At 46.4% G+C, this 18,219-nt stretch overlaps 4 protein-coding genes across 4 annotated transcripts; 3 read left to right on the forward strand and 1 right to left on the reverse strand.

Moving 5' to 3' along the window:
- The first annotated feature begins 10,405 nt into the window (after positions 1-10,405).
- On the forward strand, positions 10,406-12,783 carry LOC6595011 (conserved oligomeric Golgi complex subunit 7). Its single transcript, XM_002020432.2, has 2 exons — positions 10,406-10,884; positions 10,940-12,783. The coding sequence occupies exons 1-2, from the start codon at positions 10,435-10,437 to the stop codon at positions 12,716-12,718; spliced, it is 2,229 nt and encodes a 742-aa protein (XP_002020468.1). The 5' UTR covers positions 10,406-10,434; the 3' UTR covers positions 12,719-12,783.
- Positions 12,784-12,849: 66 nt separating this feature from the next.
- On the forward strand, positions 12,850-14,732 carry LOC6595010 (mannosyl-oligosaccharide alpha-1,2-mannosidase IA). Its single transcript, XM_002020431.2, has one exon. The coding sequence runs from the start codon at positions 13,001-13,003 to the stop codon at positions 14,549-14,551; it is 1,551 nt and encodes a 516-aa protein (XP_002020467.2). The 5' UTR covers positions 12,850-13,000; the 3' UTR covers positions 14,552-14,732.
- Positions 14,733-14,813: 81 nt separating this feature from the next.
- On the reverse strand, positions 14,814-16,296 carry LOC6595009. The gene is made up of 2 exons (XM_002020430.2): positions 15,359-16,296; positions 14,814-15,289 (listed from the first exon to the last, which is right to left on the reverse strand). Exons 1-2 carry the CDS (start codon positions 15,483-15,485, stop codon positions 14,877-14,879), a joined length of 540 nt encoding a protein of 179 aa, XP_002020466.1. The 5' UTR covers positions 15,486-16,296; the 3' UTR covers positions 14,814-14,876.
- Positions 16,297-16,725: 429 nt separating this feature from the next.
- Positions 16,726-17,725, forward strand: LOC6595008 (serine protease 3). Its single transcript, XM_002020429.2, has 2 exons — positions 16,726-16,977; positions 17,040-17,725. The coding sequence occupies exons 1-2, from the start codon at positions 16,727-16,729 to the stop codon at positions 17,593-17,595; spliced, it is 807 nt and encodes a 268-aa protein (XP_002020465.1). The 5' UTR covers position 16,726; the 3' UTR covers positions 17,596-17,725.
- The last annotated feature ends 494 nt before the right edge of the window (positions 17,726-18,219 follow it).

An 18,219-nucleotide genomic window follows, 5' to 3' on the forward strand; every position in this document is an offset into this window, starting at 1 on the left:
CGAAACTGTTCAGCATTCACAGTCTTCACGTAATGCGCAGCGCTTGGCGAGCAGGCTGCTCCAAAGGTCATTACGATCATCTCGTAGATGTCAGGATCTCTTCTGTCATCGCCATCTCTCCACAGAAACCGTTGGGAACATCTGTCTTCGGGTTGGATCAGGACCTGATGGAACATCTCCTTGATGACGCCACAGACTCCAACAGCACCTTTTCTAAAATGAAAGAGCACAGCTGGCAAGGGTTTATAATGTTGAGGCCCTTTGGCCAGCGCCGAATTTAGCGATGTTCCTCCAACTCTGGCTGCAGCGTCAAAAGTCAGCCGAACCTTACCCGGCTTGTTCGGGTTTTCGACTCCAAAGTGTGGCAAGTACGATAGCCTGTCGCTTTCCACTGGAACCTCGTTAGGCTCCAGACGTCGAGCGTATCCTTTAGACACGTAATCCTTGATGATCCTGGTGTATTCCTGCGTGAACGACCCGTTGCGCTTCATTTTCTTCTCGACGTTGACCAACCGCTTGTACACCATATCATAGCTCCGTGGAAGCACAATGTGGTCATCCTTCCATAGTAGTCCTGTCTGGTAACGTTGGCCCACTCTCACCGCAGTATCTTCTGCGCCCGCTCGTCGTCGCTGCCTGCAACTGGTGGCGTGGGTTCACGCTTCCACCATCCTCTGAATAGTGTCCTCCAGTGACAAAGCTAGGAGGCAAGACCGTGGTTGAGGCATGTTTGATTTCCCACTTACCGGACCAAAGACAACCCAGCCCAGCATCCGCATACGGTCCCTGTCTGGCAAACCGTCTCGATCTAAGTGGAAATCCTAAATGTCCGTCTAGAAACTGCTGTCTGCTGGTTTCGCTGGCTGTAGCCTTTCTCCGCCTCGTTGCGGCGACCTTCTACGTTCGTTGTCCACACCATGTAGCAGACGGTGATGCCTCTTTCTGCTGTAATGAAGCGATCTTGGCTGGGGTACATACATATGTACATATGTATTTCAATCTACTCCAGGGTCGAAATTACAGCAATATTTATAATTTGCCGGGACTCCGAATTTCGGACCGACGATGGGGACGGGGAGGCAGTCCAGTGGGCGGGAGCGATCGTAGTGGGGGAGAACCGTGGCACGTGTCGTGGCAGTCGATTTCACCGAGAACGCTCCGGCTATCGCCGGATAGCGCCTTCAGGACCCCATCGAACTTAGAATTAATACGAAGGTCTTTGCTATGCGATAATACCGGCAAGTATCACCGAGAGTGCCAAGGCTTTCGCCGGGCAACACTTACGGGACCCTGTCGGACTAAGAACTACTACGAAGCGGAAGAGGGCCGACAGGTATCGCCGAGAGTACCTAGGCAATCGTCGTTCCCGCTCTGTATCGGCGTCTACGCTGCGCCGGTGACTTTTGTCTCTCTTTTTCTTTTTTCTTTACATGGTTTTGATTTTCCGTGTTTCTCTTCTGCCGTTGCTGCTGTTGGCTTACCGTTTCGGCGCTTCGTTGCTGCGTCGACGCTGGCGGCTTATCTTTTCGGCGCTTCTCGTCTTCGGCTGTCGCTGAATTGATGCTGTTGGCTACCGTTTCGGCTCTTGGTGTATTCCTCTCTCTCTTTGGCTGCCGCTGCGTTGTTGTCGTTGGGTTTCGTTTCTTGGTGTATTCCTCCCCGTTGCTGTGTCGATGCCGTTGGTTTTCGGTTCTTGGTGTATTCCTCTTTCTCTCTTTTTGCGCCGTCGTCGTTGGGTTACTTTTCTAAAAGAAACCAGTGGCGTCTGCCGTGATCTCGGGTCCCTCCAATGGAAAAACGACGGCGACCTGGTGGGCGGAAAAATGTGGGTGGAGCGTACGCTCCCTCAGTTTTGGCATTGGTGAGAAATGAGCCTCGTAGTTTTTAATTCCATGTTCATGTATATTGCGATTGACCTATTTACACGCTCATGATTGCAGTACACCGCCTAAGTAACTATTTTTACGCGCATAGCTGTGTTGTTGTTTACTCGGGTCCAGAACATAGCTGTAATGTTCTCACACGCATGGCCAGACCCGCAGCTGCACACTCACACAACGATGCGTTCCGTTGTTTTGCATTGAGACCGTCGCGTCGAGTCTTATCGCGTGATCTTTCAATTCCCTTTTGCTCGACTTCTTTTCGCGAGTTGATGCAGTAGAAATTTCTAGACGAATCCGCCCGCACGCATAGTTTATACCGCCGCATCATAGACAACCCCCGCTATTCATATACATATGTACATATGTACATGTGTAACATAACCGCCAATCTTAAATACTCAATATATGAACCTATGTAAATAAATAAGCTCAAGATATAAACGATTATACAGTCCACTAATTCATAACCAGGCATAAGTGTCGATATCTACTAAACACAAATAATTGCATACGCCGATTTAACGCTAATCCTAATTATAATACAATAAATGGTGTAATATTGAAGTCCGATTTGCCGTTTGGCGAAATTTAAGTACATTTCAATTGGATTAAAGAAATTAGAGCTGTTGAAACGTCGAAACATTGTCATCGATGTTTGGATGTACTTTGCAGACATCGATGATTTTCCTAATTATTAGGTGTTTCTTTTGGCAGAACTTTTGAAATGTGTTGCTGACACGAAAGTAATTTAGACTCTTATACTGGAGCTTGGAACTTTTCGCACATATTGCAAAGCAGTTCCAGATTTCTGTGGAAGAGACATTAGATTCGATCATATTAGATTTGTTAGAATGTTACAAAGCTCTTTTGGAAAACTCGCAACTGCTGCATATCACTTGGCTGCACTTATTGCAGGATGCACTGCATTTTGTGCAGGTGAATTCCTCGCAGGTGCTGCAAGTAAGTTTGTCTGCATGGCAGCAGAGTGTTATAGCAGGAGCGTTGGATGGCGGTATCTGACTGTTAACCTTAGCCTTCTTTTTTATCTCATACTGTTTTGATTGTATGTTGTTATAGAAATTTACACGATTTTTTCTCCCGCTGGTAAAATTGGAAGTAATTTCATTCGGAAATAACTCGGTTATTTCGTCTACAAGCTGGCGAGATTTTGAGATCGTTAACTTTACATTTTGTTCAGAATAAAACGCCGTAATAGCTTTTCTGATTAACTTCCTGTCTCCAGGCGTCAATGGCTCCTTTTTAACTGATTTTAAACTGATTTACACTTGGCTTTAAGGAGAATCCCGTAAACGTTTATTATCAGCTCCACCGTCCGCACTGACGACACGCTGGCTACGTCGTGCCTTGGGGTTACAATTCCACTCCATTCTCCTATATCGGAGTCTGAGCCAGAGTCGTCTTTTGGTGGCGTTTTAGGTGTTGGAGGCATTGTTTTGATATGATGATCTGGATTTGGGGAGAGAGTTTGTGGAGGCGGACTATTAGGTGGCTTTGGTGGACTATTAGGTGGCTTTGGTGGGAAATTTGGTGGCTTTGGTGGACTTTCGTGTTCGCTGGGTTCATTTGACGTTTCTTTCTTTCGTTTTGTATCTCCTCCTTCCTCTGTAATCCACTCCCAAATTGTGCATGTTACTTTCATCTTGGTGGCGCAAAGGTAAGCGAAGGAACAAGTTGATAGTGGGGTCACTTTACACGATAGCTGTAAGCTAAACACAAACACACCCACGCTTTCAAAAGAGGCCGCCAGCTATTCCTGCGATTTTGGATAAACAATTCAACTCTATTCACAAACTGCGAGAATACTTGCCTCCTTACCTGCTTTTCAATTGTGCCGTTAGCCTATCGAAGTGAGTGTTATTTAATAATTTGTTTAAAATCTAACTTGGGACGCCACCAATACTACATCATTGTCCCGTTGACGGCTGTTTCTGGACACATATGTGTCCGTCCCATTTGTGTTTTCTAGTGATCTCTGATGGTGAATATCTGTGCGCGGTAAAGCCGCAAAGCTTTTCCTCCCACGCTGTCGCTGGTGGCTAGCTCTTTCTCCGGCTCGCGCCCATCGTACTCGAAACGATGGCACTCGACGAAGACGTGATGGCGTCCTTCACCACCCATATAGCTTGGTATATAGGGCAGCATACATAAATTTACCGGATTTTCTTTTCAGATCCTGCCATTTTAATTCTTTTAAATCCGTTGTCACTATGTCTCACCTCACTATGTCTTCCTTCAACGAGGTAAAACTGTTGAACCATCCACTATTAGAGATTAAAAGAGCCATTCGGCATGTCGAGCGACCAGGGCACGTCGAAAGGCTCAAACGTGGAAAAATATACCTACTATCAAACCTTTCGGTTTTTACTGGTCAGCCATTTGTACTCATCTTCGATGAGTACCACATCCCACTGCTCTCGACTGCATCTCCACCACGCTGGAAAGTGCTAGCAATAGCTGGCTTCAAAGTGGACGGAACTAGCTTCCGTTTCATTTACTTGCGTGTGGTGCCCATAGCTCAAGCATCGCCCACATCCTGAAGGGTATCCCCTCGGTGTACTCGGTCGAGAGTACTCCGGTTTTGGAGTATCCAGCTCGGAGACTCCCACGACTGTCGCCATAAATCGTTGCGGATTTCTGTGGAAGTCTTGGCGACCTTCCGTCGGCAGATTTTCCATCACATCAGCAACCATACCAACAATAACACTGCCACATAGCTCGAGGTCAGTGCTATCAAAGACTATACAATAGTATAGTCTTTGGTGCTATTTAATCGGTGTAACTTCGTGAATGATGTCACTGGGTAGCGACAGACACGCTCAACCAGTTTTTTAACTTCTTTCACCTCCTGTGCGATCCGCTCCTGCACATCTTTATGTACCGGTGGGTACACAAAGTTCTGCCAATTTGAAGTATTGAAATGACTGTTGTACAGAGGTCCCAGCACTCTGTCCATGAATCGATTGGATTTCGCCAGAATTCTCCGGATATGATTCACGTCCCAGAGCACTGGGAACTCCTGGGCAGCAGTCATGCAACCCTTCAAATTTGCGGTGCATCCGTCAGAGATGACGGATTTCTTTAAAAGCATTTTAATTTCTTTCCCTATCCAGCACTTGCACGTATACTGAACCACAGCACCTATATAGCACCCACGCTCCAGGAAATGTGGCAGGATCGCATATTTTGGGCATAAGCACCAATATGGCAATATAGCCCCAAAAAAAGTGGAACCCCGCAACTATATGGCACCTGCACTTATATAGAACCCTTCTTTATCCAGCACCTGTGCCTAGGCTTTCGCCGGGCAACACTTACGGGACCCTGTCGGACTAAGAACTACTACGAAGCGGAAGAGGGCCGACAGGTATCGCCGAGAGTACCTAGGCAATCGTCGTTCCCGCTCTGTATCGGCGTCTACGCTGCGCCGGTGACTTTTGTCTCTCTTTTTCTTTTTTCTTTACATGGTTTTGATTTTCCGTGTTTCTCTTCTGCCGTTGCTGCTGTTGGCTTACCGTTTCGGCGCTTCGTTGCTGCGTCGACGCTGGCGGCTTATCTTTTCGGCGCTTCTCGTCTTCGGCTGTCGCTGAATTGATGCTGTTGGCTACCGTTTCGGCTCTTGGTGTATTCCTCTCTCTCTTTGGCTGCCGCTGCGTTGTTGTCGTTGGGTTTCGTTTCTTGGTGTATTCCTCCCCGTTGCTGTGTCGATGCCGTTGGTTTTCGGTTCTTGGTGTATTCCTCTTTCTCTCTTTTTGCGCCGTCGTCGTTGGGTTACTTTTCTAAAAGAAACCAGTGGCGTCTGCCGTGATCTCGGGTCCCTCCAATGGAAAAACGACGGCGACCTGGTGGGCGGAAAAATGTGGGTGGAGCGTACGCTCCCTCACAGTTTTGGCATAAGTGTCGATATCTACTAAACACAAATAATTGCATACGCCGATTTAACGCTAATCCTAATTATAATACAATAAATGGTGTAATATTGAAGTCCGATTTGCCGTGTGGCGAAATTTAAGTACATTTCAATTGGATTAAAGAAATTAGAGCTGTTGAAACGTCGAAACATTGTCATTGATGTTTGGATGTACTTTGCAGACATCGATGATTTTCCTAATTATTAGGTGTTTCTTTTGGCAGAACTTTTGAAATGTGTTGCTGACACGAAAGTAATTTAGACTCTTATACTGGAGCTTGGAACTTTTCGCACATATTGCAAAGCAGTTCCAGATTTCTGTGGAAGAGACATTAGATTCGATCATATTAGATTTGTTAGAATGTTAGAAATGTTACAATGCTCTTTTGGAAAACTCGCAACTGCTGCATATCACTTGGCTGCACTTATTGCAGGATGCACTGCATTTTGTGCAGGTGAATTCCTCGCAGGTGCTGCAAGTAAGTTTGTCTGCATGGCAGCAGAGTGTTATAGCAGGAGCGTTGGATGGCGGTATCTGACTGTTAACCTTAGCCTTCTTTTTTATCTCATACTGTTTTGATTCCAATTGGAAGTAATTTCATTCGGAAATAACTCGGTTATTTCGTCTACAAGCTGGCGAGATTTTGACATGGTTAACTTTAGATTTTGTTCCGAATAAAACGCCGTTATAGCTTTTCTTATTATCTTCCTGTCTCTAGGCGTCAATGGCTCCTTTTTAACTTTTTTTAAAACTGATTTACACTTGGCTTTAAGGAGAATCCCGTAAACGTTTATTATCAGCTCCACCGTCCGCACTGACGACACGCTGGCTACGTCGTGCCTTGGGGTTACAATTCCACTCCATTCTCCTATTTCGGAGTCTGAGCCAGAGTCGTCTTTTGGTGGCGTTTTAGGTGTTGGAGGCATTGTTTTGATATGATGTTCTGGACTTATGGAGGGAGTTTGTGGAGGCGGACTATTAGGTGGCTTTGGTGGAAAATTTGGTGGCTTTGGTGGACTTTCGTGTTCGCTGGGTTCATTTGACGTTTCTTTCTTTCGTTTTGTATCTCCTCCTTCCTCTGTAATCCACTCCCAAATTGTGCATGTTACTTTCATCTTGGTGGCGCAAAGGTAAGCGAAGGAACAAGTTGATAGTGGGGTCACTTTACACGATAGCTGTAAGCTAAACACAAACACACCCACGCTTTCAAAAGAGGCCGCCAGCTATTCCTGCGATTTTGGATAAACAATTCAACTCTATTCACAAACTGCGAGAATACTTGCCTCCTTACCTGCTTTTCAATTGTGCCGTTAGCCTATCGAAGTGAGTGTTATTTAATAATTTGTTTAAAATCTAACTTGGGACGCCACCAATACTACATCATTGTCCCGTTAACGGCTGTTTCTGGACACATATGTGTCCGTCCCATTTGTGTTTTCTAGTGATCTCTGATGGTGAATATCTGTGCGCGGTAAAGCCGCAAAGCTTTTCCTCCCACGCTGTCGCTGGTGGCTAGCTCTTTCTCCGGCTCGCGCCCATCGTACTCGAAACGATGGCACTCGACGAAGACGTGATGGCGTCCTTCACCACCCATATAGCTTGGTATATAGGGCAGCATACATAAATTTACCGGATTTTCTTTTCAGATCCTGCCATTTTAATTCTTTTAAATCCGTTGTCACTATGTCTCACCTCACTGTAGCTTCAAACAAATTATGCATTCCTTCAACGAGGTAAAACTGTTGAACCATCCACTATTAGAGATTAAAAGAGCCATTTGGCATGTCGAGCGACCAGGGCACGACGAAAGGCTCAAACGTGGAAAAATATACCTACTATCAAACCTTTCGGTTTTTACTGGTCAGCCATTTGTACTCATCTTCGATGAGTACCACATCCCACTGCTCTCGACTGTATCTCCACCACGCTGGAAAGTGCTAGCAATAGCTGGCTTCAAAGTGGACGGAACTAGCTTCCGTTTCATTTACTTGCGTGTGGTGCCCATAGCTCAAGCATCGCCCACATCCTGAAGGGTATCCCCTCGGTGTACTCGGTCGAGAGTACTCCGGTTTTGGAGTATCCAGCTCGGAGACTCCCACGACTGTCGCCATAAATCGTTGCGGATTTCTGTGGAAGTCTTGGCGACCTTCCGTCGGCAGATTTTCCATCACATCAGCAACCATACCAACAATAACACTGCCACATAGCTCGAGGTCAGTGCTATCAAAGACTATACAATAGTATAGTCTTTGGTGCTATTAAATCGGTGTAACTTCGTGAATGATGTCACTGGGTAGCGACAGACACGCTCAACCAGTTTTTTAACTTCTTTCACCTCCTGTGCGATCCGCTCCTGCACATCTTTATGTACCGGTGGGTACACAAAGTTCTGCCAATTTGAAGTATTGAAATGACTGTTGTACAGAGGTCCCAGCACTCTGTCCATGAATCGATTGGATTTCGCCAGAATTCTCCGGATATGATTCACGTCCCAGAGCACTGGGAACTCCTGGGCAGCAGTCATGCAACCCTTCAAATTTGCGGTGCATCCGTCAGAGATGACGGATTTCTTTAAAAGCAGAAATAGGCCCATGAATAGGCCCCAAAGGATCTCGTTATGTAACTCATTACCAAAACAGTAGACTACAATACGTCTGCTATGACATGACTCCTGATTGGTTTTTGTCGTTTAGAATGCGGGATGAATCCAATGTGGGTGTCATCGGGTTGCTATCCACTGTCCTGGAGAATGCGCTGAAGTTGGCCGACGCACGTTCTCCAGCACCGTCTCCAGCTGCACAAAACAAATTTGAACCCTGCAACAATATGGCACCTGCACTTATATAGAACCCTTCCCTATCTAGCACATGCACGTATATTGAACCACCGCAACTATATAGCACCCACGCTCCAGGAAATGTGGCAGAACCGCACATCTTAGGCACAAGCACCAATATGGCAGTATAGCCCCAAAAAAAGGTACACGCAGCAACTATATGGCACCTGCACTTATATAGAACTCTTCCCTATCTACCACATGCATGTATATTGAACCACATTAACTATATGGAACCCACGCTCCAGGAATTGTGGCAGGATCGCATATTTTGGGCATAAGCAGCAATATGGCAATATAGCCCCAAAAAAAGTGGAACCCCGCAACTATATGGCACCTGCACTTATATAGAACCCTTCCCTATCCAGCTTTTGCACGTATATTGAACCACCTATATAGCACCCACGCTCCAGGGATTGTGACAGGATCGCATATTTTGGGCATCTTGAAGTCCATACGCTGCATAGCCGTAGGCCCCATTCCCCACGGCACACGCGATCTCGTCTTGTCGGTATTTCCATCGCACCAGACGCCAGAATCCTGAAGACGGCGGTGTCCAGATGCCGTTTTCAGACGAACAGCTGTTCCACCCCTACCCTCAGTCCGCGGTCTGTTCTTTTTCTTCCTTTTCCAATTGTTTTCCTATGAAATTCGTCTTTTGGGTAGGGCGGAGTAGTGGGCCAAAACTGCGCCAAAGGTCGCCGCTGGTCGTTTCGGCATCGCTGCAGACTCTGTGGCTCGACTTTAACTGTAAATGCGAAGAAGGTGGAAAGCACGGAATAGCCGTGGAACAGCGGCTGTTTTTGGGGAGTGCCCTGTGACATCAGGACTTACAGCATCCACTATAGGCATACGCACAAGGCACTTTTGTTCATACAACAGTAGCATAAACAAACGAGTATCATTCCAATTGCTCAATTCTTTATTCCGTCGAATATTCCCAGCTAAATAGAACATTTAGCCATGCCCACATATTTTTATACGATTGATGAATCAATTTTCTACTTAACTGGCTTATTTTTAATACTTGCTTTTTTTGGATTTTGCTTAAAAAAAGGTTTTAGCGAAAAAGGTCAACAAAAAAACTGTGGCAACGTAAGTGAGTATGAAATGTCACGTCAACCGGAGCTTGGGCTCAGCTATACCCTATTTCGTTGATATATATGAAGAAACTGGTTTTCCAAGCTGTTTTAAAACGTAATTAATATAGAAATTATCTCAGATTGTTTTGTTTTGGACATATTAATGCATATGATTAGGGTCTTGTAAATATATCTCGATCCCGATACCCATACTTGGTTTCTGTATGTAGACCAAAACCTTCAAAATATCGTTGAAATACCTTTAAAACAGAAACTGACTAGTTTTGGCCTTTATTGGTGCCTTAGATGACAAACATTCTCTCAGCTCTATAATATCCATTTCCCAGGGTATGCAAAATGTTGCTCAATCCGCGCCATGTTGGGGAACAGTGCTGCTCGATTTCACGGCACATGAGTCTGGCCCATACAAATCGAATGTTGCCAGCAACATAAGACGTAAGAAAACGTTGGGACATTGTTGAGGGGAAAAAGGACATTGTGACGAGGAAAAATCCCAGAGAAAATCCCAAAAAAGTCCCATGTAATTTTGACACTTAAAATATACCGGAAAATACCGAAAATAAAATAGTTATCGATACGTTAGTGCTACCGTTCTTTCAAACAAAAAAATACTGAAAGGGCTGGAACAACAAAACAAAAACAATAAAAAAATTACTAAAATCAGCCTCGAAATTGAATATTAAATGGACGTGTCTGCACTTTCGGAAGCAACTTTTAGTCCCGCAGACTGGATAAATGCCAACTACAAAAAGTATATAGAGGAGAATGGAAGCAAAGACGGCGACGCGACGTCTTTTATTCAGAGCTACGTGGCCAAGCTGCAGCTGTATGTTCAGCAGGTGAACTACGCCGTGGAGGAGTCCAGTCGGCAGGTGGTATCGAGCATGCCGCGCATTGCCAAGGAATCCACCACCTTGCACAGCGACGTGAGCCAGCTGCAGGAGAAGATGAGTGCCATGCGACAGGAGGTGGCCGCCGTGCAGAATGAGACGGGCGAATGCATGGCAACCTTGGAGCGGCTGAACACGTTGCAAACGAAGCTGCAGGCAGCCAAGGAGTCCCTGCAGGAGTCGGATGGTTGGGGCAACCTATTAGCCGAGCTGGAAGACGGATTCGAGCGCAACGATTTGAAGGTGCGTACAACAAAAGTAGCTGAGATGTAACTGCATTAAAAATGTTAATTTTCAGGGTGTTTGCGAGAAGCTCATAGCGCTGCAAAAGTCCCTGCACGCTCAGGAACAGCTGCCAGGCCATGCTGAGCGTCTCACTCAGGTCGAGGACTTCAAGAACCGCCTGGAAGCCCTGGCCTCGCCCAGCGTGGTTCAGTGCTTTGCGGAATCCAATTTGGAGCAGGCTCAGCACTATGTACAGATTTTCGCCAGCATTCAACGTTTGCCACAGCTCCAGCAATACTATCGTGCTGTCCAAAAGAATCTCTGGCAGCAGCAATGGAAGCAAACGCTGGAGCTGCAGGGGACGGAAACGCAGCCGCAGCAGCAGCAACAATTTCTCACACTCTACTACGATCAGCTCCTCGAACATTGCCAGCGGCAGGTCAAGTGGTGTTCGAATCTGTTCAGTGAAGAATCGACCCAGCCTTTCCTAGTCATCGCCGAGCTCTTGCCTGCCCTTCAGCCCACGCGGGATGCCCACATTTTGCAGCTGCTGAAGACTTCCAATGAGAGATTGGAGCTGCTGGGACTATTCTCGCAGGTCAACCACAGTTTCGTCCTGCATTTGAACTCTCTGCTGGAGCAGTCGCACATCACACTATCCGATGAGTTGCATCGGCAGCTGGGCGAGGCGGTGTTTGAATACTTTCACAAATTTATACAACAGTATCCGCGATTGGAGGAAACTCAGTTGTCGACCCAGGTGGATCGCTTGCTATCGAATCAGTCCACGCCCAGCGATGCAGTACGTCATCTGGAGGAGAGCACCCGCAAGCTATACGAGTGGCTGAAAGAGGCCTGCGAACGCTGCTCTGCCATTACCAGCGATTTGGCCCTGTGCAAGCTGATAACCCTTTTGAATGGAATCTTTAAGCGTCAGCTGGAGAACTTCGGGCGTATCCAGCGGCAGCTGGGCCTCAGCCTGGGCTCCAGCAGCTACGCAGCGCAGAGCGAAAATTGGTCATTGCTGCAGTACACGATGTCCCAATTGCAATGCCTCGCCGACTTTCAAGTGCAGCTTCATCAATTCGAGCACGATCTGCACGCACGCATGGCCACATTAGCTGCTAAGCTGACGAAACAGTCGAGTCGGGGGAATATTACTATATTCCAAACCTGCGACCACGCAGCACGCACCCAATTACTGAACGCCATTGCTGACTATCAGCAGAAGAAGGCGGAGGCCACCGAAAGCCTGGGCATTTTTCCGCAGATCTATGCCGCGTTGAAATTACAATTTAGCGAAACTCACGATATAACTCTCAACATATTGCTGCAGCCCATCGAGACGCACCTGGCGCACATTCGGCCAGCAGCGGAGACTCATCCCTCAACGGGCATCGACATGCCATCCTTTAGTTTTGCTCCCCAAGAAAGCATCACCCAAATTGGACAATATTTGTTGACCCTACCCCAGCATCTAGAGCCGTTGCTGCTCGCGCCCTCGGCTCTTCTGAAACAGGCCTTAGAGGTGTGCAACGTCAAGTACACACAGGCCATACCCTGTGCCGATGTCTTGCTCTCGCTGGTTGTTGAACAGTGCTGCATTTTGTATCAGGCACAGATACTGCAAATCAAGACTCTGCCGGCCTCGGCCGCCAAACAACTCAGTGTTGACATTGAGTATCTCTCGAATGTCCTGGAGGAACTTGGACTGTCCATCAACCTGCAATTGTCACAGATCCTCACATTGCTCAAAGCCGCACCAGATCAGTACTTGACCCTGAGCAGCGGCTGTGAGCCACGTCTGGTGACTGCCATTCGGCAAATGCGCAACATTATATCTACCCAGTAGCTCTCCAGCGAAAAAGCTTAAGCCCAAAATGTATTTATGTATATAAATAATGGAGTTCAGTCATACTATTGCAACTCTACCAGTTAAACGCACTTGCAGCAGACGTGCAGGCCTGCTTGCACTGTTAGATTAGTACATATTTATATACTAGTAATAATTGCTAAGAAACGGCTTGTTATAATATTTAATTAAGTGTTTAGCTTCCAGCATTGCACAGCACATCGCTTAGAATGACCAGAATAGAGAGTACCGGCCTTAGACGCGCACTTGACAAATTTATAGATGCATTACTTCAATTATATTCGGAGACTACACCTTAAGAGGAATACTTCTACCTTGAGGAGTCGCTTCATTGCTATTGGATTTCTCACCATAGTCCTGACCATGGCATTGCACTTGTACAGAGGATGGTCGGCGGAATCATGTCCTGAGGACAAAGGAAAAGGAGAACTGGGAACGGACCATCACTTGGATCTGTCTGGAAGGCGGCAGAAAATTCGGGAGATGATGCTGCATGCCTGGAGAAACTACCATCGATACGCATGGGGATCGAATGAGCTTTGTCCGATATCGCGGCGTGGCTGCCTGGGCGGCGTGTTTGTGAACCACAACTTGGGCGCCTCGGTTATCGAAGGTTTGGATACCTTGCACATAATGGGATTTGAGGACGAGTATAAGCAGGGGCGTGATTGGATCGAGTCAACATTTGAAATGGACAATGTAAACGCTCTGCTTTCTGTGTTTGAACTAACTGCCCGCCTGCTGGGTTCCATGCTTTCGCTCTACGCGTTGACCGGAGACCCCTTGTACAAAAATAAGGCATTGCAAATTGCCGATAAGATTTTGCCCGCTTTCGAAACACCCACTGGGATACCAAAGTCCATAGTAAACCCCAGATCAAAGAACGCCCAATCAAGCCACTTCAATGACATTTCGGAGTTCGGAGCACTGCATATGGAGTTTTCGTACCTCAGCGACATCACTGGCATCGCAGTCTACAGAGAGCGGGTCCAGGGAATCCGCAAGGTGTTGGGGAACATGACAAAACCGAATGGATTGTACCCAAACTTGATCAGCGTAAGAACGGGCAAATGGATAAGCGCGGACAGTGCGATAAGTAGATTTCACGACTCTTTGCTGAAGTCGTGGGTGCAGTCTGGAAAAATGGATGCAGAATCCAGGCAGATGTACACTGATGCCATCCTGGGCATCTTGCAGAATATCGTAACTGTAACTACCAATGGTGACATCTATGTGTCGGACTATATAAACGGCAGCCCAAGCCATCGAATGGATCATGTGTCATGTTTTTCCGGTGGGCACTTTGCCTATGGTGTGTCACAGCTGCTGATGAAGCACTGGGAAAAGTACGCAGAGGTTGGCATTGGCATCACAGAAACGTGCCACAAAAGCTACGAGCAAACACCCACCAAACTGGGGCCGGAGGTCATTGTCTTCCCATACAATGCACAGGATCAATCATCGCCACATCAGAAGAATCGCTTTATGCTCTATCCAGATGTCGTTGAGAGCTATTTTCTGCTTTGGCGACTGACGAATGACGAGAGGTATCGCAGTTTTGGCTGGGACATCGTACAGGCAATGGAAAAATATTGCCGGACGCCATTCGGATACACCGGAATAAGGAACGTATATGACATGCCCCCGGAATCGGACGATTTGCAGCCAAGTTGGTTCTTGGGGAAGACTCTCAAGTATTTGTTTCTGTTGTTCTCAGATGATGATGTGATTTCACTAGATGAATGGGTCCTAAACAGCGCAGGACATCCCTTGCCGATCAAAGGTGTAAACGCCTATCGTGAATCCGACTAAGATTGGAATCGAATATCTGATCCGTTTTTCGATGTAAGTAACATTGAGATGTTTCACAAGGCGGTTTTATTTTATTTTCAACACCTATAAAATAAGTACACCTATGAATATAAGTACTTTTCTTGCTTTAAATACACCAATGTAAATGCATACACCTATATAAAAGTCTTATAAAACAATAGATATTTATATGTGAGACAAAGATGAAACAAAATGGATTTCCGAGTATATGGGAGCACACATATTGAGCACACCTTAGCATAAGCACACCTGTGGTTAATTGCAGCCGTTTCTTGGACCCCTTTTCCGTTCCTAAATCATTCCCCTAAAGCTGACTATTGGCCAGATGATTGTCGATGACGACCTGAATGATCCTCATGCAGTGCCGCTGCCTGGCCACAGTGTTGTCGATCAGCTGCTCGATGAACTGGCTGGCTGGTATGGTGGTGTTTGGTGGGATGTCCTGCGTGCAGGAGATGTACTTGTTAAAGATCTCTGTGTTCAACGATGTGGCCAAGTATGTGTCGCCTTCGTCCTGCTGCTGCAGTTTGTTGAGCACCTGGGCGGCGGCCAATATGTGCTCCTTGGTCTTTTGATATGCTTTTAGTTCCTGCAGGCTGGCATAATCAGCGTTGTTCATTTGCACGGATCTTTCCCCATCTATATCCTTGATTACGCTCTTTGTCAGCTGCAGAATGTGGTACTTTCGCTCTGCCACAAAATTACCCAGCAAGTACCCTGCCGAAGGGACAAGAGGACTCGTTAGTGAAAGTGCTGCCTCCAGGGCAGCGTTCCCTGACGACTTACCTGTTATCAGCATGAAGAAGGCAATTGTCAGCACCAGAGAGGCACAGGTGCGCTTCGAGACATATTCACGGTATTCGCGCGAGCTGTTTGCCCGCACAGCCGTCTCGTAGCTGAGTACTTGATGCATTTTGCAAAGGTCCTTTTTTTGATGCTACTTATTCTGCTGGCACTTAAGGCTGGCACATTTCGTTTTGCTCGCCTAAGTAAGAGCACAAATACGAATCCAGAAGCAACACATTCCCATATTCTCACGCCAGGAGGGGCTTTCTCATAAGCGCTAGCATGACTTCATCGCATCGTTCCACCTTTAGTGGTAGTCAATGAACCCTCCCAGCAATCGTGGGTGTGAGGTGAGGGTATGGGTTGTGGGTTGAGACCAGGAAAACAAAGAAATGGGTAAACATGCACTCTGCTAACAGTTGCCAATCCTTAAATACGGCTCTCGTCGAGTGGCAAACTGAAACTAAACTTTCACTTAGTCCCCGCCTCTGTTTGGGTATTCCGTTTATTTAATGTAGATTCTCTATATACGAGTGCATCCACAGAGCAATCATTTAGCGTGCACTTTGTTGTTTCCACTGCAGAAAGGAATCCTGCTTGAAGGGGCGGATGAGTTATGCGAATGGTGCCCGCAACAGTTTTAATTTTATTATGAAATTCCCGTTCTATTGCTGTATCCGAGGTCGGTCTGCCTGCCTGGACGTCGAGTTATGTACGAGCTTGGCACTTCGCCTGACATCGGCTTTATTAGCTCTCGGGGCTCTGGTGAATTTCCTTCTCAGAGCTTTCGCCTGCTTTCGTGTTGAGTAGGGACTGTGTTGTGGGCGGCGTTGTGCTGTGTGGTCAAGTAGAAGCGAGTAAATTTAAAAAGTAGCGCATTACCGACAAACACTTAATAAGCGAGATGGGGTGCTAAGTTTCCACCCATCTTCTCCTTCGCTTACGGGCTTCCTCACAAGTCATATCGTGTTGCAAGCAGTTTACACACTTAAAGAGAATCTGCTACGCCTACACTCGTGCCCCTGTTGATTGTCTCTTCTCTGCTTCTCTACTTCTTCAAGGATATTATGTGCCATTCGATTAGAAATGCCTCTTGTCTCATATCAGGTTCCATTGCCACTTTGATGGGCCCCTCATGAAGGTGTTTAAGTCTGGGGGATGTGTTGGTTTAAATGCAAAATACATATATATGCCAAATGTCTCCTTTGCCCTAATCTTTCGCGCACTAACAAAGTACTCTTAATATATTCGTTAATTTATGAATGTAGATTAGATGTTGATTCGGGTATTTGCATCGATAATGAAATGAAGAATGATTAAAGCTATATAAAACTCAGACCACCATGAGAGCACTGCTAGTCCAACGAAATGACTGTGATCGCACTCTTACTGTTCGCTCTAGTGGCCTCGGCCGTGGCCCATGACGCTGTGCACCCCAAGGACCTGCAGGTGGAACACCGAAGTATTGAGGGTCGCATTACCAACGGCTATGAGGCAACTGAGGGAAAGGTCCCCTACATAGTGGGAATCAGCTTCAACAGCAACGGAAGGTGGTGGTGGTGTGGTGGCTCGATCATCAGCAACACTTGGGTTCTGACAGCTGCTCACTGCACGAGCGAGTAAGTCCGTCCCAAATTCAATATGGAAGGGCCATTGAAGAGTTTTTTCTATCCCCACACAGTGCTGATGAGGCTTCACTCTACTACGGAGCTACCAACTACGAGCAGGCGGCCTTCCGGCACACAGTCAGCAGCGCCGCTTTCATAAGATATCCTGAGTACCGCGGCCTTGATCATGACATATCCCTGATCAGGACACCTCATGTGGACTTTTATAACTTGGTGGACAAGGTTGAGCTTCCGAGTCTAGATGAGCGCTACAACTCATTCGACAGCTACTTGGCCTTGGCCTCTGGCTGGGGTGCCATTTACGACGGCAGCAATGTGGTGGAAGATCTGCGCTGCGTGGACGTGGAGGTCATCCCTCTATCGCAGTGCCAGGCCTACTACGGAACCGAAACTGCCTCCGAGAACACTATTTGCGTGGATACTCCCGATGGAAAGTCCACCTGCCAGGGCGACTCCGGCGGCCCTCTGGTCACTCATGACGGTGGAAAGCTGATCGGCGTCACTTCCTTCGTTTCAATTTACGGCTGCCAGTCAGGTGCTCCAGCTGGTTTTACTCGTGTCACCAAATACCTCGAGTGGATCAAGGAGGAGACGGGAGTATTCTATTGAAAGTTCAAGATGTTCGCCGTGTCGATATAAGAATAAACACTTTCTTCGAGTACCATGCAATTCGTTATATTTTTAAGGGGGAATAGTAGATCAAATACCATATAGCCCCAAAATATTATTTTTTAAATTCTAAAACCGAGAGAGAACTGCTTGACCATGCATAGGATTTATATTTTTAATGGCAAAGCTGGAATTTAATATGTAGAAAACAAGCATTGCCTAGCGTAATGTAAGATGGAGTTTATTTACTAAAAAACTAATTTTAACTACAACTAATTTGTGTCTAGTGCAAAGTACAAAATCATTGTCGCACACTGTTATACGAACAAATAGATAGAGCGTAAATTCTCTTTTCTCAAATAACAGATATTCATGCAGTATAATACAACGATTGAATTTGTTTTATTATGGGGGAAATATTGTACAAAGAGAAGCTCTATTATATACAAAAGTTTTGGGTCGTTGTCGTCCCGATATTTCACTAATATCAACGGGAACGAGAGAAGCGAGTGAGCCGGGGGTTGGCGGGCACTCGAGCGAGGCGAGTCGGTAAGGCGTTGGCGCACTAGTATATGTATATATATATTGTATACATATATATACACATATATATATATATATATA

This window comes from Drosophila persimilis, unplaced genomic scaffold (assembly GCF_003286085.1).
Source record: "Drosophila persimilis strain 14011-0111.01,24,50 unplaced genomic scaffold, DperRS2 tig00000000-arrow-pilon, whole genome shotgun sequence".
NCBI classification, from domain to species: Eukaryota; Metazoa; Arthropoda; class Insecta; order Diptera; family Drosophilidae; genus Drosophila; species Drosophila persimilis.

Coding starts and splice junctions, on each gene's coding strand:
- LOC6595011 (XM_002020432.2), top strand. CDS start 10,435: ATGGACGTGTCTGCACTTTCGGAAGCAACTTTTAGTCCCGCAGACTGG. Junction 10,885..10,939: donor TCGAGCGCAACGATTTGAAG/GTGCGTACAACA, acceptor GTTAATTTTCAG/GGTGTTTGCGAGAAGCTCAT.
- LOC6595008 (XM_002020429.2), top strand. CDS start 16,727: ATGACTGTGATCGCACTCTTACTGTTCGCTCTAGTGGCCTCGGCCGTG. Junction 16,978..17,039: donor GCTGCTCACTGCACGAGCGA/GTAAGTCCGTCC, acceptor ATCCCCACACAG/TGCTGATGAGGCTTCACTCT.
- LOC6595010 (XM_002020431.2), top strand. CDS start 13,001: ATGCATTACTTCAATTATATTCGGAGACTACACCTTAAGAGGAATACT.
- LOC6595009 (XM_002020430.2), bottom strand. CDS start 15,485: ATGCATCAAGTACTCAGCTACGAGACGGCTGTGCGGGCAAACAGCTCG. Junction 15,290..15,358: donor CTTCTTCATGCTGATAACAG/GTAAGTCGTCAG, acceptor TCCCTTCGGCAG/GGTACTTGCTGGGTAATTTT.